The sequence below is a fragment of the Symphodus melops genome (assembly GCF_947650265.1).
Source record: "Symphodus melops genome assembly, chromosome: 18".
NCBI classification, from domain to species: Eukaryota; Metazoa; Chordata; class Actinopteri; order Labriformes; family Labridae; genus Symphodus; species Symphodus melops.
Genome location: NC_136708.1, coordinates 12,973,051 through 12,997,393, shown reverse-complemented (window position 1 = coordinate 12,997,393; position 24,343 = coordinate 12,973,051). Strand labels below are relative to the sequence as shown.

At 40.7% G+C, this 24,343-nt stretch overlaps 1 protein-coding gene across 1 annotated transcript in view; it reads right to left on the bottom strand.

Moving 5' to 3' along the window:
- Positions 1 to 10,584: 10,584 nt before the first annotated feature.
- Positions 10,585 to 24,343, bottom strand: part of elp2 (elongator acetyltransferase complex subunit 2) — a 26,890-nt gene continuing 13,131 nt past the window's right edge. The window contains exons 11-22 of the mRNA XM_079367453.1: positions 21,979 to 22,110; positions 21,460 to 21,609; positions 20,342 to 20,533; positions 20,047 to 20,116; positions 19,789 to 19,884; positions 18,144 to 18,201; positions 17,095 to 17,167; positions 16,327 to 16,519; positions 13,324 to 13,445; positions 12,978 to 13,120; positions 12,019 to 12,132; positions 10,585 to 11,277 (exon numbers count right to left, since the gene is read on the bottom strand). Coding sequence (XP_079223579.1) covers positions 11,085 to 11,277; positions 12,019 to 12,132; positions 12,978 to 13,120; positions 13,324 to 13,445; positions 16,327 to 16,519; positions 17,095 to 17,167; positions 18,144 to 18,201; positions 19,789 to 19,884; positions 20,047 to 20,116; positions 20,342 to 20,533; positions 21,460 to 21,609; positions 21,979 to 22,110 — 1,536 coding nt within the window. The 3' untranslated portion in view covers positions 10,585 to 11,084. The remainder of the gene's footprint in view (positions 11,278 to 12,018; positions 12,133 to 12,977; positions 13,121 to 13,323; positions 13,446 to 16,326; positions 16,520 to 17,094; positions 17,168 to 18,143; positions 18,202 to 19,788; positions 19,885 to 20,046; positions 20,117 to 20,341; positions 20,534 to 21,459; positions 21,610 to 21,978; positions 22,111 to 24,343) is intronic.

Sequence of the window (24,343 nt, the reverse complement as noted above, 5' to 3'; positions counted from 1 at the left end):
ATAGTTAAGAAAATAGAGCTAAAAAAAAACACGAGAGTGTTCCACGGTTAATTGTGTGTTAAATGCCAAGAAATGCACACATTCAGATGTACACTTAACACGCAAGAGAGCACCTCATGGAGTCCGGTGCTTTTCACTGAGTGGTCTTCATAGACTGTTAAGATGTCTGTACATTCTAGCCCTCACAGCCAACCAGCACATAAAAAGGGGGGGCCCGAGTTCATGTCAGTGACAAAGGGGCGCAAGAAAATGACTTATACAGAAATGAAACTCAAGAAGTGAGGCTGGAAAGGATGTAGGTCTACCAGTGCCACAACAATCGGACCAAACGGTTGACCTGAATTTCCGCGAGAGATAATAAAGCCGATGCACACATGAGCCCCAACCGGCTGTAGCTTTTGGTTCCTATACACAGTGATAGATCATAAAGCACAGACACAGGGCTTTCTTTCATATTGAATATCATGAAAAACCACTTCACACTTAGCGACAGTGAACGTACCTCACTTGCTATGGAAAATGGGCTGTAATTTGAGCCCAAGAAGACTGCACTGGGCTAAACTGTCATCAGCACAGTGTCGTCATGTTTTGTTTGTTAAACAGTCCTCATGTTGGAGACAAGCAAACAGGTACTCTTTAAAGAAAAAGGACTTTAAATGGAGTGTGAGAAGGTTTGTTCTCAGCATATGTTTTCACCATTGGTGTCTTGGTTTTTAGTTTTTAAGGCGTTTGTTGAGCGCTGTGCCTGTTGTCTTATATTGTAGCCTGCAGGACCCACAGTACGTAAATAGGGTGAAAATGGCACTGAAACTACAACAACTACATTGGCCACACATCTGTATATTGTACAACGTGTCATAGATTTATTTAAATTCAACGCCTCAATGCATGGGACAGTGTGGGAGAACAGGGAGCGAACTACTAAAAACTGTCAGTCTGTTCGGTTTAAAGGCCAATTAAGGATGCAGAGTTGGAGTGGAAGACAAGCTAGCAGAAATCCACCTGCTGTCGGACATATCAGGGTGACTTCCTGCGAGAGCTCCTCCCCTTCCAGCTCCTGCTGAGCACAGGAGCTGGGAAACCCCGAGCACAGACCTCTAAGGAGTCACGGCATCTCCCGCACCTTTTGCCAACCAGAGAATCACGGTCACTCGACAAGCGAGTGTGGGACATTGCCAGAGGATTTGTTCTTCCTTCAGGAGAAGAAAAAACCAACTGCACATTTTATATATTACATTATATGTGATTGTGTACAATTTGCTGATACCCTGACGATGGTGTCCATGTATGGATATTTGGTATTTGGCTTTCTCAAGACGGCATGATATGAAATGTATAATTCACAGAGTAACCTCTGTTTTTGCAACTGTCGTGACAAATCCACTCTGTTGTGTCATACTCACCTACAATTTGGTTTTCTGTTTCGTTACACAACTCGGATTTAAGTTTTTTTAACCTTTTGATCAGCTCACACATGTCAATGCCAAGATTCTCAGTGGACAAACATCATCATATCAACTATGCTACTGGTTTTAGCAATTATTCACTGAGGGCAATAAAGTGAAAGTAGTAGCAAACGATCAATCCTAATAACCCACTCCTGGCATTTATCAAATTACAAAATGACTTTTTTGTCCATTTCAAATGCCAAATGCAGATCATTAGGTATGCTTCTGTTGTTAATTTTGTTTAAAAATGCCCTGCTATGTTTTTCTTTACTATGATTCATTTCAATCTTTATTTTTCACATGGATGAAAAAAAATGTTCAAATGCAATTGTGATGGGTCAAGGGCTCATTCTTTACCGTAATAATTAACATCACACTTATGGTTTGTATATGCCACAGTTTTCTTTTCTTTTCTTTTTTCTACCTTTTTTCTTTTGAAAATCAAAAAAATTACATATATAATTATATCTCTGTATGTGTCATCATCAGGGTTTCTGGAGACGGCGAAACATACATGTCCAAAAATATAATATGACGTTTATATTAAGTGGAAGAACACACACAGGTCCATACTGTTACTGTTTTGTCCGTTTGAAATGTGGTATCACACGGAGTTCAGTTCAATTACGAGTTTCAATGGTAAGCAAAACCTATGTTAAATGCAACATGTTCGATGAGGGGCAATAACTTGTTTTCTTATAAAAGAAAGAATAGAGAACTATATATATATATATGTATATGTAAAAGATCTTTACGTACATTCATTTTTACATAGGAAATATTTCACAAATGCGCCACAAGGATACTTGGAAGTCATTTCTTTAATTTACAGTATCTGTAACTATGTTATGTACAGATGAGGTATAGTTATGAAAAAGTTGTATAAAATAAGTATCACACTTTGAACACATGAACATTTTTGAAGCCATTAGTTGTTACGAGGGGGGTGGGGGGGATTTGGATAACATTCTTCTTTTATTGTCTGAATGTTATGGACAGCCTTTAATTTTCACATCATCGTTAAATAAAGTGAGACTGAAAATAATCCAGTGTTTCTGTCATCTGCACTCAAGTCTTTGTTTTACTCGAGTCAGCTAGCTGGTTCTTCAAAAAGTATGTTTGAATTTATAATGTGTGTTTGTCAGCCAAAACGTGATCATCCATCTTGGTTTTTTATGTTGCTAGAAGTTACATAGAAGTTATAATCTTTCCCAGAATCAGGGCGTCCCATGTTTTATAACAGTACAGAAAAAAACACACTGTCACAGGAGGTGAAGCCACTTCCAGACAACCAGCCGAAGTAATGCTGTATTTAACGATGAAACACCTGGTCCAACTTAAAACTATGTTTCTGTGGAGTCAGATGATGTTTGTCTGAATGGATTGCGTGTTTCGTATCACAAATGACAGGAACTATTTTATTATTTCTTTGACCATTTTCGTGATAAAAAAAACACAAAGCTTTGACACATTAAAATGTAATGTGTCAGTTGGAAAATGTATGTAACATGGACCATTTCATGCTAAACATAGAAATGGTTACTTCATTTTTCTATTCCTTTCCTTTTGAGACTCGCTTTAGTATTCACATTGTATTGATCATCATCTCATAATAATCTACCACTTACGTCCAAAAAAGAAAAAATGAGCATCTCTTTTGCTGCGAATAACACACAAAAAACAAGGCTGCTGTTTCCTCAGCAAATGAGTTTCCATAGTTTACATAATGGCATTAAATTAAAAAAAAGAGAGAACTGCATCCATGAGATAAATAGCTGGTTAACAAAAAGAATCTTCTGAAAAAGGCCCTTTCAGACTGCTAAAGAAAAATACATTTGTAATGAAAAGGTCTGTATACTGAGGTCGATAAATAATTGAACTTTGAGGACGAGCCTAGTGGCAAACAGGATGGAGGGGATGAGTGTGTGTTTAAGTGTGTTCCTGACGGTGAACACTGTGGGTTAGCGTCTGTGGTTGTGTGTCGTTTCTGTGTGCACAGGACCTGTCATTCTCCCTTTCAAATATTTATCATGGCGAAGTCCTGAAGTGGATATTAGCTGTGTTCAGGTCTCATAAAGAAGCAGCTAAGCAGATCACTGAAACTTTGTTGGCCAAAAACTCTTCCATCAAGCATCTGTGAGTAAAAGACTCCTAACATATCCTAAAATACTTTCAATGTTTTTAACAAATTACGTAACAGAAGACACACCAAACCAGTTAGCAATACTCTGAGAACAATGTTTACGATGATTCTCAAACGTGCAAGTCAAGAGATTACCTCATCCTGGCTGTAATTGTTGTTTGTAGAACTCTGGAGGGACTCAGGTGATGTTAAGATTTACACTCCGGTCTACCACTTACTGCTCAGGAGTTCAAGGATACCACAGATTTTCCAGGCTGTGTTCTGAAGCAAGAAAAGCCTCAGCGTGTAAATGCTTTGTGACCTTCTTTCTCGTCACAGCGGGATCATGCTGTGCAAATGGAAGGCCCGTTGATTAAGTTGACCTGGGTGTCAGTCGAAGGGAAGCCTCTATGTAACCTCCTACATCAGAGGAATGAAGAAAACAAGCCAGTTCTATATCAATGTATCCAGCGAATGCACACATAGCTGCATTGATCATGACGATTCAGATGGAGAGGGATACTCACTTATGAATTTTATAGAATTGAATGTTATCATGGTGCATTAATAATGGCCATACAGTATGTTGGGGACCTTCTTCATTCTTCCTATGTTGTTGATTTGTGGGGATCATTTTTCAGAGAAGTTCAGAAGTTCTTTGCTGTTTCATCAGTAAGTGAGCCTTTAAATTGGTTGATGAGCCTTTTGTGAGCAGGACCTCTGTACCACCAGCTGATCTCTACGACTCCAGCTGTGGATCCAAATGTGCAATACACTGTATCATTGCAGGAGGAGATGGAAGTGTCATCTACAATCAGTGTCTTCAGCCAATGGAGTTATCCCCTGTGGTGGTAAAGGAGGAATGCAAATTTAAGTCACGATAAGTAACTCAGATTTTTGTATACATTGCATGGGTATCACCATCCAAAGGTTCTGCATGATATGTGATATCTTTTATACTTCCTCTAAAAAAATGAGATATTTCTGAGATTTTTAATCTGACTGCAAAAAAAAGTTCCAAAGTTGACTATAAAGGTGCACTTTGATTTTTTCTTTTATCGCTTGGACCGTTGTTAATGAGAATTAGTGATTAATGATGTTTTGTTGTGGCCTCGAGCAACAGGAAGTGTTCATGAAGTTTCCTTTGATCCTGAGCTGCATCCACACCTGCCTCTCCACACTCAATTGTAGGTTTGCAATTCTTACTACACTGTGAAAAGAGATACACATTAACTGCTCAATAAAATTGAGGCAACAGATTGCACACATTATTATTAATTATATCTAACCTTGTTAAAAGTTGAGTTAATATAACTCAAATCAGTTGCTAAAGAATAACCTGTTTAAATTGAGTAGATTCAAATAAAGCACACAAACAAGTTCATCAAATTTAACCAAAAATAAAAAGTAGATTTCACGGTGAAGAGCTGGCAAGGATTTGTCTTGATCTGGATAAAAGATGTCAACCAGTCGATGGATGATAGTGGCAATAATGATAAGACCCCTCTGTTTTTTTGGGGGGTTTTTTGGGCGACCTCTGCTGAACCCGCCTGCCTCCCACACCCACGACGGAGGGCCAGCTGGGAGGTCGGAAGTCGCGCGACTGTAAAGAACTTTGATGTTACCTCAACTTATCACAGTTTACAATAGATAATAAAAGAACAACATTTGAACAGTTATTGAAACATACGTGTCAAGGTTTTGTGTTTGATTTAAAAAAAAAAAAGAAAATACATTTTTTTTTACATGTAGACATTTTTCGCGCGACCTCATGCAAGTCCCGTCAAATTGAAACAACAACAAATAAACAAACTGTAAGGTGACCCAAAGATTCAATATGAGAAAACAAATAAAAGCAACAAACAACACATTTTTGTGCGACCTTTTTAAAAAAAAGTCCTGGGACCAGATTGTCATGCGTTTGACTTCAGGAAAAAGGAAGGACTCTGTTTTAGTTCTTAGCTCCTGTGTGAACTGCTAGAATCTGGGTGTGTGGAAAGGAGAGATGACTGTCAGTGTGGCTTGCCACTGTTCCTCTCTGCAGCATTATTCCAGTGTCACTCTAGTGAAAGTAGATACATATTCATAATCAATCAGAAATAAACAATGCATACTCTAAAGCAATGCTTATAAAGATAATAATACCAATTCATGTGTGACTTAATTTAGTAAAGTCGAAACAACACATGGAGATTGAAACAACACATATAAAAATAAAAGAGAGCAGACTGACCTGTATGAAGTCCCATTTAGAGTCAGGGGGTTTCTTCAGTAGCATGGACACTTACAATTGTGTACAAGTGTACTGGCTCTGGGTTACAGTAGCCATTTAGTTCTTGGCAATAAACAAGACCTTTCAAAGTACATATTCTGCACAAATATAATATTTTATAGTAATTTGCAGAATTAATTCACTTAATTTCATTAAATTAGACTGTATTTTACTTACCATGTAGAACTTCATAGGAGCAAAACTTTCTCAACTCTTCTCCTGTCTCTCCAACCCACAATGTGAAATGTGTGGGAGACCTGGCGGATCTAAGCTTTTTACAAACTCTGTGCAGAGTGAGACTAACACCAAACGATCAACACTGAAACAACTCCAACACTAAACAAAATTTAATTCAGAATGAGTTAAAACAACACATTGGGAGTTAAAAAAAAAATAAAAATCAACTGGGAAATGTTTAACCCTGAAATTTAAACTCTTAATTTTTTGCTGTGCATGTGAAGAGGTGAACACACAGTTTCCTCTTAAAATATCTCCTACAAACTAAAACGTGCTCATTTTACAAACAAGCCTATGAGACTAAGCAGCATAATCAGAATAATACAAAATAATATAATAAAATACTTTTTACATTGTTATGTTTAGACAAATACCCTGCCAGTATTTTCTTAAATTGTTTAACTTTTTCTGTCGTAAAAAAAGCAGTTTTAAAGTTTATTTAAATTTGAGCTACTTTTGTATTTTTATATGACTACATTTTTAAACTGGTACTTTTACTTGTGTTTAAGTAAATGTGTTTTTAAGTAACAATACTTTTTACTTGAGTATAATATTTTTGTTCCTTTGTAAAAACAAAAATATTTGCAAGAAAATAAATAATAAATTAAGCAAAAAGGGCCAAACAAACGAAGAGACTGAGCTTTAAACAATACCAGTCTGGGCCCTTGCAGCTCTGTACACTCCTCAATAAACTGTTGCAACATATCAGTTCTGTTCCACTTCAACTCCAAGCTCTAAAGCATTTCAAAATACATTTCAGTTAAGTAAATACTGATACTGAAATAAAACTGCCTTTTAAATAACATTTTTAATCTCAACAACCTAAACATCCCTCCACTTCTACCAAACATGGCACCTTCCACTTGACACACCCTCATATAAACCCAAGGCTGGGTTCAGTTCTGTTTGACACTTCCTGGTTGAGAGAGAATAGTGTACTCAAGTCTGTGGAGCAACAGGTGACTGACAAGTTCTCCAAAGATATTTGATGTGTAACAATGAATAACATATTTTATTGTAAAACAGTAAATGTTTAATGTGTATCAAAGTAGAATCTGAGTCCCCAAAAGCTGAACATGTAAACTATTCTAACATAGGTGTTCTGTCCTGTTTCGTTGTATGAAGGTCTTCTTAATTTTAAAGATTGGAGAAGCTGTTTACACAAACTGTAAAGGTTTGTGTGCACTGATAGTGCAGCAAATTTACTTTAAGCCATCCTGTCTTCCTACATAATTCTAATTAATTCACTTAGGTTTGGTATAAATCCATTAACAGCAGGCTTTTTTATGTTTCCCTCCCTCTGCCTTGACCTCTTTGTGATAAATTGCCGGGTTAACAAGTGTTGGTCCTCTCAGCATTCGGCTGTGTTCATTTTAACCTAAATACAACTAAAACTGCCCAGAGGTAATAATTTTACACTATGTAAATCTAAGCCTCACGCATAAATCACTTGATAAAATCAATACCTAGACAAGCTAGTGCTACTGAGGATCTGTTTAAGTATTAAACGTACTCTGCAATATCAATGAAATATTAAAAAAATGAAATAAGATCTCAATAAGAGCGTCTAATTTGTAGTTTTAAAATCCAATGCATGTTGATAAAGCAGGCCCTGAAACATGTCCTCCATATTGTTTCCTTCTGTGAAAACTGCTATTCAAATGATCCTCCAAAGATTCTCCATTGGCTTTGTGTATTTCAATAAAGAAAACGAGCTGAGAAAAATAAGGAGTAGCATATTCTTAGAAACAAAAGACAAACAACCTAACGTACCACACTACTAATCACTCTCCAAGTTCTCAAGGCAACACACACACAAAAAAAATAATACTGTAGTGCCCTGTAATTTAAAACATCATTATTCTGTTTATGGCCTTTGTCAGTTTTCTTAAATTGCTAACTACAGTTCTTAACAGTTTTAGATCAAAACAGTATTTTAGTGTTTCAATTTCAAAATAAAGCTGATTGTTTTCTTAGTGCAAATACTTGTGATATCTTTCTGATGATGGCGCAATACCATCACACAATAGCCTACAGTCACATAACATGCTTAATTTACCTCAACTGTGTCTCTGTCTCTCTGGATTACTTTGCTTGCTAATTTCGTTTTGTAATGTAGCATCATAGACTGTAACGCGCAGCATACACCCACAAGTTGTCATTAACATTATCGTATAAATAAACCTCTCCTTTGTCAACCAAATGAAATTGTTGAGTTAAATCATCCACACTTTCTTTATGTATTGTGACCAGATGATAGCTGCTGAATATAAAAGCAGAAAAAAGGCGCAAAATAACAGGAAGTGCTCGTCAACTAAAAACTGGCTAATTCTATTGAGTTGGATTCATTAAAAATTTAGAATTACATAAACATTATATTTAATGCAACCAAAATAATCAGATACTATCTTAAACATTTTTGTTTGAAAGTTACTTAAATATTTGCTACAAAATCAAAGACGCCTTTATATTGAATACATTTTATCAGATATATTAAGTTAAATGTACATGACTACAGAATCATTAATTATAGTGTACACTGCAGAAAGATGCATACACCCCCTCAGACAAATGTACTCTGATGCATGACTCATTCACAAACTACAGTAAACCACCAGTACAGACAGGCTTCAAACACATAGACGTCCAACAATCTGCCTGTCAAAGCCATGTTTTTTGACACTTCATTTGTCTGTGTCCATAAGACATAAGGCTGAATTTCCAGCATGTTAACATACAAACAGGAAGTTCTTTTATCCTGCTGAAATATGTTACCATTCACCTGGGAAATTAAACTCTGCCACAAAGGCACAATGATGTATTCATGTTCAGTATTCCCTCCTTCAAATCCCTTCTCGAGCTGCCTATCTAAGGTCCCAGTAACCTTTGTTTGTGGTTTATTACCCGTGCCACTGGGTCCTCATTTTCCCCATTAATCAGTAACATTCAAGGATTTTCAGATGGGATTTCTAATCCCTCCTCAGTACCATATAATGGCAGTCTCACCTCATCAGGACAAGTGGTCAAGGACACACCGGCGAGGACATAAACCTTAAGTATTAGTATGCTAGTCAGAGCAAAGAGCTCCTCTCAAAAATGTGTTGGTGAAAATCCTCCAGCATGGGGATCACTCATGTTTAAATTGAGACATCACTGATAATGACTCGATAATTACGTTATGCAACGCATGATGTTGAAATCCCCTGATATATGAGCGGACATTGTCCCCAATGGCTCATTTCAGTGTTTGAAAAACAGCTGTTTCCTGGAGCAGCGTGCAGCATGGGAAGACTGATGCTTCCATACATACCAGGATGCGTGATTAGAGCGAGAGTTATGGCCACGACTTACAATCTTCTAGAGTAAAATTTATGGCAGATACGTAATGCCGGCACACTGAGGTGAACCCTCAGTAAATCCTCAGTGTGGACGTCCTCTGCTCTGTCCTTGAGAATTCTGTGAGGTATCCTCTTCTTTTTCAAAAGCACATGAACCTAAATCTGAAGCTACAGAGCTCAGTCACTGGACACGTCAGTGTTTATTGATTTTGCTTCTCTGCAACGTTTGAAGTCCTGCCTCTAATGAAAGGTCGCAATGTTTCTGTTAGTTTTCATTCACCACATATCATGCATAAAGGCTCAACATGTATAGATTCCTGCCGTTTCCAAATGGGTAACTGCAGAATTACAAGATGTCTGATGAGATGATAAATAAAATAAATGATTATTTTGTATAGGTAATGGTACTTGAACAACACATTTTACATTTTTGCCTGCAAGTCTGTAGACATGACTCGAAGTGGGGGGGGGAAATTGAATATCATGAATTTTAAAGAAAATAATCTGATTTGAGTCTAAATGCTATTTGGGAATCTATTTAAGTCTGCAACAAAGAGGAGCCCTCCACAAATTTCAGAAATTAACGTATTTGATAAAGATCTTTTCTGGTCCAAGCCAGAAGATGTTGGAGCAAAGACTGAAGTAATTAGAGCAAAGATGTATTGGTGTTTAACAGCGACGCCAACGCCACCCTGCCCTTCCTCATCATCGCCGACGGCAACAGGGAGCTGTCCGTCCAGCTCTGTATGACCCCGATAAGAGGGACTTATCATGTTAGAGTTTGGTGAAGTTGGCCCTTAATCAAAGTGAAAATATCGTTCTGAGGAGGATATAGAGGAAGAGGTCTCTCTGTCTGTACAGGTTGATGACTGTGGACACACCCATGGATAGGACATAACACCATGGTTTTCTTTACAAATATACTGATAGGTTTTCTTTTTTATCTCCACCTCCATTATGTCATTACGATGGAACATCCTGTGAGGTGAATTAAAATTCATATAAACACAATTTACTGTTGTTCTGTAAGATACAACAGTCTGTATGGTTGTCATACAGAAACACTTTTTTTTTTTATGGCTGTCTGAGAGACAGAAACAAACTTCGTTAACGTCTGGAGTTCTAAAATATAAATGGAATCCTCATTTAGGAACCAGAGGTGAAACATTTGGGATATACAAACATTTAATGATTTTGAATAAAACAAAAAAACAAATAAAACATCTCGACATTCCCATCAACCAGAGAGAATTGTGTGATGATAACAAACTGACTAATTAGCAACAAGCATCTGTCCGTGTTTAAAGTGATGCGATGATATGTGGATATCCAGTCGGGATGTGTGATGTGTAGAAAGGTCCAGCGGTGTTGTCTTCTCAGAAACTCAAACACTCACGAGTGTCTGAGCAGAGCACCTCCCTGGGGTCGTGGTGCTTTCAGGATCTTTCCTCCACCCTTCACATCGGTTCAGCTGCGTTCACACAGACTGCAGGGCGCGAGTGCTGTGGGTCTGGCCTTAGACTGACCCACGACTTAACCGGCTGTCACAGGGAGGGGATGGCTTGCCAGCGAGCAGCTGTGGCCTCTGTGGCACAGTGCGGCCAGTGGCCCTCAGTCCAAGTGTCTCTCGGTGTCAGAGAGACATAATAGTGTCAGAGTTGGGAGTGCTAAAGAGCCCGTCGGTTGATGTTGAAGATTTTGACAGAGTGGTCGGCGCTAGCACTGGCGAGCTGGAGCCAGGAGCTCTCCTCCTCGGTTTCACTCTCTCCCTCAGCCTGTCCGTCCTTCCTGTTCTCTCGACCTACTCGGCCAGCGCGGGGCCTCCAGCGGAGCCTTTTCACTGCCAGAGAGTGGCTTTGTCTGACAAAGAACGTGTGATGAAGGCAAAAATAACAGAAACCAATGATACCAACAGAACTATAAGTGCCAAAGTCAAAGAGACTTTGCCTTAGTGATTGGAGCTCCCAAACTTTGGAAGGTCCCCTCACTTGAACTGAGAACATCAAAACAAAGCAGCATATGTTGAGCACTCCACTCTACAGTCTGAAAGCCTTTTTCATCTCTCTGTTTTTCCTTTTCAATGTTCTTGTTAAGGACTCTGTGCTATATAAAGAAACCACACTTACTTCCTATACGCTTTACAAAACTATCTGATCATACAGTTATTTGATGGAAATACAGCAGGGAGGTTAAAACATGACAATAATGTATAGAGTATCTTAAAATGTGTTCAACCTGACACAGCTATGAGCAGCATTAAATGTGAGTGGCAAAAACCCCTAAACTATTTTCCGCTCACTTTCTAGGCTCCACAGACGACATAGACACAACACACACAGAAACACACATGTGAATTCTACCAGTCGCTGCCTCCTCGTTCAAAGGAGTGCAGACATCTGAATCCAACAGCCTGTTGCCTTGTTCTATACCACGGAACAGAGAGCTTTGTCTCTCACCTGCCATCGAAATGAAGCTATGTGGATGTAACCATGACACGCTGTCATATACTGCCGGTGGCAACTGGAGTCCTTTTTAAAAGTTGCGTTTGGATCACCTGGGTGCGTGTGTGCGTTTGAGAGAGAGTGTGTTTTTGAAGGATACGATCCGTCTGTTTCTCCACATCCGCTCCAGTCGTCTCCACCGGCAGGCTCCTGACCAGGACTCCATCTGTACAACAAGATCCTGCCGCTCTCCAGGCCCACAGCCAGCAGGTAGCTGTGGAGGGACACAAAAGAAAACACACACATGCACACATTTGTGTTCAAGTAAGGCACAACTGACTGTCTGACTAACTTTATCTCTGATGCTCTTAACTCAGAAACCACTTCAAACTGTACAGATGGTCATATTTTTATCCCACTACAGATCGGAGGTACTTTTTACAGGTTAAAAACCAGCAGCTAGTTACAGAAACCACATTCTAACAGTGATACGCAATTGATTTTGAAGTCAGGCTGATAAAATACACAAAGCATTAACAAAAAAAAGTGCAAATGGACTGATTGATCAGTTTCTGAAACAGCGCTGTAATGAAGCTCCACCATCATCATGTCCTATTCTGCTACAGCCCAATAAAAGTGTCCCATTATGTGATTTCACATTGGATCATGGCAAATGCGGAAGTTAGTTGTGCAACGAAACACACACACACACACACACACACACACACACACACACACACACACACACACACACACACACACACACACACACACACACACACACACACACACACACACACACACACACACACACACACACACACACACACACACACACACACACACACACACACACACACACACACACACACACACACACACACACACACACACACGCACACACAGCTTCTGTAATGCGTCTTTCACTACCTCCGATGTGCCTTGCTCCCCCACATCACACTTCTGTGACCTTCGTATTGAAGGCGAGACATCACCAGGGTGTAAATATCGCGCCTCGAGCCATTCCCTCTGGATGTGGCTGATGGTTCAAATTGTGCATAAAAGCGACCATAAAACAAACTTTCCAGGAAAGGGTTTTTGTGTTTTTAGTGCGTTTACCTTTTATCAGAGCAGAGTAACGGGCAGAAAGCCACAGCTGTAGCAGAATCTCCCACATCTAGGATGGAAGAAATGGGTTTAATCTCAGGAGGAGGCGCAGAGTCTCCAGAGTCCTCCAGTCTGCACGGGCCCCACACTATCACCTACACACACACACACACACACACACACACACACACACACACACAATGAAAAGGAAAAAGAGAGAGAATGAAAACTATGAAAAAGCATTTATCCTTCAAAGCAAAGTCTCAACTTTTTGTTTATTATGATTGGAAATCTGGACTTTATTATTGAGGGAGAATGTGCACGACATTGAAAAAAAAAAGAAAATAATAATTCTAACCTTCTTGTCCCGGCTCGATGTCACAAAGAATTTGCTGTCTGGGCTCCAGTCACATGACCAGATGATTCGCGTGTGTACGGACGAGTCCTTCCCTGCGTGCGTGTGCAGCGAGAACTGCGGATCTGCACAAAAGCAATAACAAAATAGTATTTTCAGTTCATCCAATCTGTGTTATAGCTACCAGCAGTCCCTGCACGACACATATTTTGTCAACATGTATTGACTAAACACGCCAAGTCTTCATTTTTGATTACAGGAGCTCTGAGTCGTATTCATTGCACGTCATCAGCATGTTGAGATTTACGCGTCACAAAAAGTTCTCCGAAGCGACGAGTAAACGAGCAAACGAGACGCCACGCCTCGTCCCAGCCCCTCCATTTCACTCAGCTTTGCTTTATGACCTGCTGCTGTTTATTTCCCCGGCCTAAGTCATTTCAGAGCCCAGATTGGTTTTCCCCAGAGAGCTTGTTTGTATTCTACTGGCAGCCGCCTGTCTGCACCTCCACACACACACACAAACAACGAGCAGGCATGTACACACGGCTGTAAAACCACAGTGTAGCCACTAGAGTCTGAGTTAACCACCGTGTCGTGTCTGTGTGCTCACAACACACCATCTATCCAGAAACACAAATTTGAGTGCGTGTTGTTTTGTGACGCACAGGTTTTTGCACTTGCCTCCATTACCACTGTCGTCTGAGGACAAGTGAGGAGCTTTTAGACCAGACAGAGATGAAAACAAAGGAGGGAGAAAGCGAAAAAAAAAGAAAGAAAGAAGAAAGAAAAAGAGATGATGCAACAAGAAAAATAAATCAAGAAACTACACAGGAAAGATAGATGCAAAAGGGGAGAGGAAGAGGACAGTGTCTCCTTAATGAAGCTGCCTGGAAAGTGAGAGAGGAAAAGTGAGCAGGTGGATGAGGAGGGAGAGTGGAGGACAAAACGGGTAAGGAGACAAAAACGTTGAGGAAGGAGGACGTGAGTTTGTTTGATCAGCTTCAACTCCGTTTAACCTGCTCTGGTCTGGCCTGTTAGACTGGGTGTTTGTGTTTATGTCTGCTTGCATGTGTGTGTGTGTGTGTGTGTGTGTGTGTGTTCTTCACAATCACCTTGAATGATTCAGCAGCCAACCAGAACAGACGGGACCCCCCCTTGTCAATCCCCCCCCCCCTGCCTGTGTGCAGTCCACATATATTCACACAGGAGAGAGCAGGGCTGGTTAAACTCTGTCAGAGTCACTTAAGGCCACCCTGAGCTGCCAAAAGAGCCACGAGATGCATAACTGAGTGCTGGGAAAAGATTATTCTCTGGGCTGAAACGTTGTGTTCTGCTCACCTTGGATGCAGGATCGGGTTTATTGGTTTGGTGCTCAGGTTCTCTCAAATAAACAAGTTCTGCAGGAGCATGCTCCTCTTTACAACAACAGAGGCCCCCGAGGAGGTGAACACAGATTGTGGATGCAAAGGTTCTACTTTTCATTTTCTCAAACGACTCAGGACAACTCTGATATGATACGAGTGCTAATATAAACCCTGATCTCGGACAAATGTGTAACCCTTCTAAGAATTACACTGTAAACATCTCCAGGAGGGAATTTCAGTGAACAGAAAAAGTGTGAACTTGCTCAAAACATCAACAAGGCGTAAAGTAACCTACTTTGAGAAATTATTATGAAGCAAATGTTGTTTTCATTCTGTTTGTTTAGGTCTACAAACCCTACAATTATGAAAAAGTCAGTCCCCTTCGTCTTGTGCCTGCTCTCTTCTTTCTCAGAAAACGTGTGCTCAAACAGGCCGTTTTGGAGATTGTCCCTTTATGACATCACAAAGGGTAGTAACCCCTCCCCCAAGTGGATGACTCCCTCCCACACACACCAATGTGTTTCTTTTGCCCTCTGAGTCTGTCTTCCTATGGTACATAACGAGAAATGTTGCAAGTAAGCCAAAGCTACGTCCCTTGGGGTGTGGCCAGACACAGCTCATTAGCATTTAAAGTTACAGAAACTGTCTGACACAGTCTGTCCAAACAGACAATGAAAATCCCCTGAAAACATAACAAGCTTAATCTGGTGATGCAACAGGCCGCAAAATGCAATGCAAGCTCACATAAAAAAGGCTTCCATACAGTATATACGAGCTTACATGAGAATTTAGGAGTGAGGTCCTGAAGTAATTTCTCATCACTTTCTCATCGCTGTCATCAGCCGGACCACACTGACAGTAGTGACCTTCCAGAAACAAATGTTCCTCTGACCGTTAATGTCAGCAGCACTGATAAGAGTCTGACAGAGGTCGAGGTTAAAGCTCGACGAAAAAAACGAGTGATAGAGAAGAAGCTTTTACGCTTCTCTTCACAAAGGCTGTCTATTGTGGATGTGTCCCAGGAGCCCGAGACATGGAGACGTCACACCTACCCATTCACACATTGGTGGCAGTGGTAGCTGTGTAAATTGGCCGTGTAACTAATTCCATTCTTAAATATTCAAACGCTGCAGACAAAGCAGGAGCAAGTTGGTCTTGCCCAAGGAAAAAACTAACAATGGCTGCTGAATTGTAGAAATGTGTTTAAAGCAGTGATAGATTTCTTCCTCATCCTGAGACCATTTGCTTAGTGTCAAAGATTTGATGAGAAATGAAAGACGATATTAAAGCTTTCATACGCCTGCTATCGGAAGGAATACATGAAGTAAAGATGGTAAGAAAGAAAGAAAGAAAGAAAGAAAGAAAAAAGAAAGAAAGAAAGAAAGAAAGAAAGAAAGAAAGAAAGAAAGACGGACTGACGGACTGACGGACTGACTGACTGACAGACTTTTATCCGAAAAATGAGCTTTTGACTGACTGGTTTGAGTCGCTGCATCACAAGCTTGGCTGTTTTCAGTATTCGTTTGTGGAGACCTTCATTATTTCATTTCATTTAGCCCAATGTACGCTACATTCCCTCACGAAGGACTATGACGTCATCCTGCATCGTGAAACTCAAAAACACAATTCTTTTTCTCCTTACCTGGACTATTAGGTGTGGGCAGGTCCCGTCTCCATAAAGACCACGTGCGATCACGGGAAACGGCGATAAGGAGTCGTGCGTCGGGGGAGAATGCCATCTGCGTGACGGTGAGAGTGTGGCTGGGCAGCGTCTGCAGCTGACGCCACGTTGCTGTGCTCCACAGCAGGATCGCTGCATGCTCTGCTTTAGATGCCTGGAGAGAAGGGTTTAGATTACATCACTTATAATAATAAATAATAATGACACAGCACGTCATCTTTAGAGAATCTTGAAACCAATGTTAAACATATGCTATAAAAGTCAGCTCAAATACTTAACTATCGACGGGTGTCTTAAGGCAACCCTAATCTCTCAACCCAAGACTGCCGGAGTTGAAGAAGAGAGAAGGGGAATCGAAGTGGTCAAGAAGTTTGGTGAAGGAGAGTCAGAGTGAAGAAAAGGTCTGTTCATCTTACCCTTTTGTGTTTTAAACTAACAGAAAGGAGTCATGGAGAAGCGACGCAAAGAGTCATGAGCTTGTGTGGAGGAATTCTGTTTAGACGGCCTTGATTTTATTTTAATAAAATATTGGTATTTGGTACCAATGATTCAATAAGTGTATCCAAAGAGACAGGAGGACAATATGTCACAGATAAGAGAAGTCCTGACCTTGATGAGGACAATATGTACATGAAGAGTAAATGGTCATGCAGCTTGCTGATGCCGTTTGTTGAAGGCGGGGGTTGGGCTGAAGTATGACTATGGCTTTCTACGTTTTAACAAACTGACCTTGCAAGCAGAGGCCACCACCGTCTTGCAGCTGTCTGAAGCGAGACAGAACATCTCGAAGCCGTGGCCATACCTGGAGGAGAAGAATCGTACAGAGGTGAGTCATGGCGATTCGAGATAAAAGCCGTCCTGAATATGTGGAAGGACAGAAGACAGTTGAGAGACAGACATGTGAAGGGAGGAGGACGGCGAAGGAAGAAAAAACAAAAACAAAACAGACCTCCTGTAAATGAAGTATTCTGTTTTTCGAAAGTGACACCTCGACAAGCTTCCAGATAAATAAGTAGACAGAGTGTGAAATTAAAATACTGATTTGTGATGGCTGGTCCATCTCCCGCTGACAGAGATAAACAATGATGACACTCCCGCTAATCACTCACGGCTTAATTACCTTTAGCTCGCCCAATATCACCTGGTTCTTCATATAAAAATAAATAAAAAAATGAGTCGGAAAAGGAAAAATCACAGCGTGATGCGAGAAATTCCTCCCTGACCAGGAAGCTTTCAAACGCTGCAGCCATTTGGCCACAACACTCAGAGTATCAGTTATGCCACAAAACTAATTTTGCCACTTACTCATTTTAATGTTTCTATTATGCACTAAATGATTCAAAAGGGGGAGTGGAGCCAAATGGAGGCAGAAAAGTGCTTTACAAACACACACAATGCAATACGTCATGTTTATGGCCGATTGACAAGTAAATGGATTTAACATTGGCTACAAATGGAGGTAATATATCTAGCCTGCACAAATGGCTCATTGGAGACAACTGAAGGCTTTAGGAGGTCCATATTTTAGATACTATTCACCTCCTGGGAAAAAACTAAACAAACTGAACATCTGACAATGTTGCTCAAGAAATAGAAATAGGGGACTTGCATCTATATGGGGACATGAAATGTTTAAAATGGGGGCAGGAAGTGTATAAATTGAGGCCAGGAAGTGTATAAATTGAGGCCAGGAAGTGTGTAAAATGAGGTCAGGAAGTGCTTAAAGCAGGGACAGGAAGTGTTGCAACACAACAGGAAATAAATATTTGGATACTCACAGTTTCTGGACCTCAGGCCAGAGTGTGTTCTGGAGAAGATGATCCTCTGGTGGGGGCTCTACAATACAAAAAAAAAAGAAAAAAATCACAAACGCACACACAAACAGTTGACCAGTAACTTAAAAATCATTTTGTAGCTTTGTTTGTTTGTTGAAGGGGCCCCGATGTTTTCAATTATTCTAATACAAAGAGACTGTCATTCCCTTAAAGCTGCTGTTGATGCCCTCTATATGAAGAGGGCACCATCTGATTATTGTTTATTTCTCAAAGTGATTGTGAATGACTGTAAAGACTGGAGGGTCATGTGTCAGACAGAGGGAGTTACAGCCTCTTTTTTTTGACATTTTCCAAAGACTCTCTCTGAGTGATATATTTGACTGTTAAAAGAAAGCAGGATGAGATATTTTGTTAAAAAAATAAAAACCTACAAACACACACACACACACACACACACACACACACACACACGATAGAATCAGCAAAAGATAAGAAAAACACTTTGTCCACAGTGGGGCACCAAAACCTCAAGAAACCCAAAGTTCCTCAAAGGAGCCTTAATAAAATCACAAACAAGTAGCTATTATTACCCGTACAGCTCCAGAAGTTAACATTCAAATAAGATAGTAACTGCCATCAGGATATAGAGGAGTGAACCTATAGCTTCCCTGCTTTATTTTAAAACAACTGCAGCTTCAATCTCTGATTCTTGATGGTTGCTGTTTTTAATGGGCTTCAAATGTAACCCATTACAATCTTTTCCCTTACTCTGCAGATTCCTTCCAAGCCTGCGCCGTCTTTGTGCTGCGTGTCATTGTGAGCAACACTCCTCTTGAGTCTCTTATTGGTCATCAGCTTATTCTTTTTCTTAATTATCCATTTGTCTTCCCGCCTGCATGTAATCCAATCAAACGAGTGGAAAACTGCATTGTTAAGAACACACTTGGCTGCTCCCTACATAGCCGGGGGTCATTGATACTTAAACTTTGCAATCACATAAGCCTGCTTTCTAATTAGCATTGCAGATTAAGGAGTGGCTTCAATCATGCTGATGACAGCCCTTGACGCCCTCAAGCTCTAAACTTTAAAAGCTCCATGCTAAGTTTTATTAATTCGACTCGCATCCATTTTCCATCTGGAAAATTTTATACTATTGCTTTCCCTAATTTGCTGGTTTCTCCTTTGCGCATCTCTGCAGCCTCTTCGCAGGTAAACTCAACGCCACACTTCGGCATTAAAGATTGTTCTCTAAATTATTATTTTACCTCATAAAGCAAGCCTCCAAGCTTCCTGTCTTATTCCTTCTGCTCACTTCTCTGCTTCCTGACACGTCTCCTCCCTCCTCTGACTATCGCCCACCACCCTTCCCTCCTGTAACACCATCGCTCTCCAGCAGACCTCGGGCACCGTGGGTGTAGAGCATGTCGAGAGCGGTAATAACTAACTGTCCGTCTGGCGGCATATCATTGTCTCTTGTAAGAACACTCAGAGACAAGCAGACGGGAACTCATAAATGTGCACCGAGGCTGCTGAGTGAATTCGAATGAGGCAAACGAGTGAAGCTTTCAAACGGTCGAGGGCTAATTATGTTTAAGATTTGAGCATTTTACATTTGTGAAATAATGAACACATTGTTGTTGAGGGCTACCTGTCATGATGAGCGGGTGGAAGTAAGACTCCTGGTACTGATCCGACACGCTGCTGAATTTCTCCCCTTCTTCGTTGGTTTTTGGTACAAGATCGCCTATGATTTAAAAAAGAAAACATTCCTCTTCACATACATTTCTGTAAATATTTGAAAACATTTTTCAAATAAATTGAAGGAAATGATAAACACTGATTAACATAAATTAGGCCCAAACCTTAGTGCTTAAACACTGAAACGACGATGTGAGCAAGAATTTACCTTGAAATACAGCCTTGTTGGACAGACCCAAGGCAGGTGTGCTGGCTCCCTCTGGAATGTTGGCAGAATCCTGCCAATAAGCAAAAAACATTCATGAACACACACTGATAACAAAGCAGGCAGTCAACTCAGCACAGCTACGGTATGTTTGGAAAAAGACGAAAAAGACCGTTTGTGTGAGTTGTGATTGCAGGGCAGAGGGCAAACATTACTTCAAAGCTCGTGGTTTAAGTCACTCGTTTCTTTCCGCACACTGAATAAGAGGTAAGAGTTGGTGAAGTGTGCTGGAACTCACACTCGGTGTCAACAGCTTCTCCCTGGAGGTCCCTGAGATGTTAGCGAAGTTCTCCACAAAGTTCCGAGGCGCTTGAAACACTCGCAGCACCTTCTCGTCGGCTCCGGACACAAACTGAAACCTTCCCACCATCGCCAGACACTGCATGTCGTATCCATGGATCTGAGGCCGCGAGATTTCATGCCAGGTCGCCTGAAGGAGGAGGAGGAGGAGGGGGGGAGACATAGAAGGATATTATAAAGATGGAGATTTGATCACTGGAATTCCAACCAGCTGCAGGCTGTTGCCAAGTGAGAGTGCCAGCGTTTAAATAGATCTTTGATGTCATTGAACTGGGTTTTCTTGGCGTTACATCTCATAGTCTTAAACCTGGCCAAGTGCAACATCACAGCCTCCAATCCAAGTGAACGACTTCCAGCTTAAGATACAAAGTGTTCTCACAAGGGGCTCATTCCTCAGTGTCTGGACCTCCACTGGCGCCATGTCAATGCTCCAAACTGCCTTCTTGAATAATGTCATGACGTCTGTCATTTCAATTATGTTTCCACCAAATGTTGTTCTGCACTTTAAACAATCAAATGTGTATAAAACTGAGGTGAAGTCGAAAAAGAAAAGTCTTCTGCGGTCCTGCGGGGGATGATCGATAAATCACCGCACCTGACGTATGGATCCTTTCCCCAAAACTAAATAATCACGACCTGGCCTGTATGTAGCTGTCGCTTAATTATTAAGTATCTCACTAAAATATTCAACTCCAGACAGAGCGTGAACATATTTCAGCTAAATGCAGCCTATAAAAAATATATTAGGTACAGCCTACTTCCCACAAACGTTAAAACATCTGAAGAGTGATCCAAGAAGAGCAGCAGGCTCAGAAACCACTGCTAAATGATAAAAAGGAACGAGCAAACAGACATCCTAATGTGTGATGTTGATGCCTGTGTGCGACTTAGAGGATATTTACGACTGTTTTTTTCCCCCCAGGTGTCCAATGCACTGGATAAGCCAAACAGACAAACTTCTAGTTACTGGCTCTTATTAAAACCAAACACATGAAATATTCAACAAGCAGGGTTAAGACTGAGGCTGCCGTTTGCTCCACCCTCCGCACATCTCACCTGTTCTGAGTCGTGTTTCCTCCACGGAGTGAAGAGTCTGCACGTCTGATCCGAGCCCACGCTCAGGATGAACCGGCCCTCGGGATCCCAGCTCAGGTCCTGGACTGCATTAAAGTGACCTGAGATCACAACCCCGGGCCTCCACTCTCCCTGGACGGACGGCACGCACTGTGACGGTCAGTTCAGAACTTTCAACTTGCGTTACTTTATCTGAAATTCCAGAGAATTGCCTGGTAGAATTCTCCTTCTACTCGGCAGGTACGCTCAACCTTTGAAGCCTTTCAGAGTGAGAGGCGGACAGGAGAGTTCATTTAATTTCTTACACTAATCACAGTGTCTCACATACACATCGCTAAGCTACGATCTAATAGTGAATACCAACACAAACAAGTTCAGGATTCCACTTCAGGGAAAACGTGAACGTTTCTCCATCAAACGAGAGAAACAGCAGATGAAAATGGGAATGAAATACAATAGTTAGACGGCTTTGGAAGGGAGAGCGGAAGCCGAGGCTCTTACCTCTTTGTCCTGGTCTTTGCACCAGAGATGCAGCGCTCCATGAAAAGCATGAGCCACAATCATAGAGCCATCCGGACTCAACTGGCAGCCGTAGAAGCCCAGAGTGTTGCCACCAACCTCCCCAACACGCACCTGGTGTGTGAAATTAAAAGAAGACATGTTGTGGGGGCGATCATTAGAGGTGAGAAAGAATCCACTCATTTCCCTTTTTCAAAGTCCTCATTTCTGACATCACGGGGGGGGGGGGGACGTTTCGGTTTCTGGGTCAGAGTCGTTGACTTGCTGCAGACAAAGTTAAACACACATCATGCTGGCACATGGACAATTAATAACAATAATAACAATAATAATAACTTTATTTATAAAGCGCTTTCAGGGGGGTAATGAGTACAGTGGAATATCTGTAGATTCGCTCATTACTTTTGTACATAGATTCTTGCACTATCTGCTTATTGCACGTCTGGTGAGATGACAAACCTCCTGTACTTGTTTAATGACAATAAAGTTAAATCTCATCTCTCATATTTCAAAAAAACAAAACGAAAAAAAAAAGAAGAAAAAAACTCCAGCTAATTATGAGTTTCCTTTCATCCTGTATGACATACAGAAACGTATGAAATAGGCTGGCTGATGTTACAAACGTCTGGATTTTAATTTACTGACTGAAAGCACACATTTATAGATATGAAGTATGATGGGGAACAATTTCTTCTCAAATCTCTTCCCAGTCTTGCTCAAAGACTTATTAACTAACAGCTCCCCTGCCAGACGACGGAAGGGGGCAGAAAAACAAAAAACAAAAAACAAAACAAAACACAGCAACTCGAAACTGTGAGGAGGAAAGGCTGTTTCATGATCGTGAACTTTTGATTGCTTTTTGTGTATCGAAGAAATTCTGTATTTCTGTGGATTCAAATCACTAACTGAGGCAGGAAAAGCAGTTTGATTTAAGTGCAGTTACATATCACACCGACCAGTCAAACGACATTTTTAAATGAAATGTTTCCAAGCAGAGAGAGAAAGGAAAGAGACAAACACGTGTGTGAACCATGAACAGGCGTGTAGGCGGAAAAGTGGGGGATAAAATCCAAAATATGAACAACAACAACAACAAAAACAGCCTGAATGCCAAATCAAAAGCTTGTAATTAATTCTAAAAATGTAAACACTGAATTATAATCTTCATTCATATTTTAACTGACATTAATATCCATAAAGAACAGAAATTACATGCTAAAATACAGTTAAAACATTCCTATCACATCCTGTTCTGTTTATATAAGCAGGAGGATTATGGCACCAGACAGAAATAACTTGAAACAAGGAGGAAATAAATGAGTCCCAATATTTCAAACTCTGAATGAACAGGAGGGCTTGTGATGGGGATTGCTCTCAGCCCTGAGCTGGGAATATTTCCTGTGTCAATGGATCAATGAATTCTATTCCTGTTCCACATCGATGCACGTCATTGGTCTTCGCTCTTGACTGACATCAATAATGTTGGACAGCTTTAGGGCCCGATCACACGGAGACGCGTCATGACTCAGGTGTTTGTGTTCAGGTCTGAAGACGTTCCTGTCTCTCTTTTTTTTTTTTTTTAAACATCTTTTAGCTGATGTACATATTTTGTGTTATTGAAGAGATTCATATATTCAGCATTAATGTGTCTGTTGGTGGGGTTTTTTGTGTGTGGATCAAACAGTTCCTGGGGACTTTTTGAAGAAGTGTCTCATGCCATGTTACCTGCTCTGAAGAAGGAGCTAACAAGGTTCCTCTTAACGGGGTTCTTGGTGTTGAAATCGTTCATAGTACAAAAGAGAAAAGGCCTAATGAGGGAGGGAGGGGGACTTACACCTTTACACCTCTCTACCTCTCTTTTTATTCCTCCGTAATATTTAATTCTAACTTTATAACTGAAATACATACTTTTGATTACAAAACAAAAAGAAATAATGAGCTACCGCTGAAATAAATCTACAGTATGACACTAAGAACACTGAGTAACAAGAACAGATATTGAAATGTATAGATCTTTAATCAAGTCCTCATTGGAATCTTGTTATCAACAATACACACTGAACCAGTCAGGGGGAAACTCAAGGACTTTGTGAGGAGTCTTTTGACCAGGCTAACATCTCCCTGCTGAGAGGAACTCGAACAATTAAAAGCTTAAATCGAACCCCAAAGCCTTGCAGGTAAACTGTGCCCAGAGGGGAGATCTATTCGAATCGATAACAGCAGAACAAACCCAAGAGTGAGCGACACTCCTCCCACAGCAGCGCCCTCGGTTACCAGATACAGCCGCCGAGTATCTCCTCCATCTTTAATTAGCTCGTGTCTTAAATAATGTGGAGTACAGGAAGTA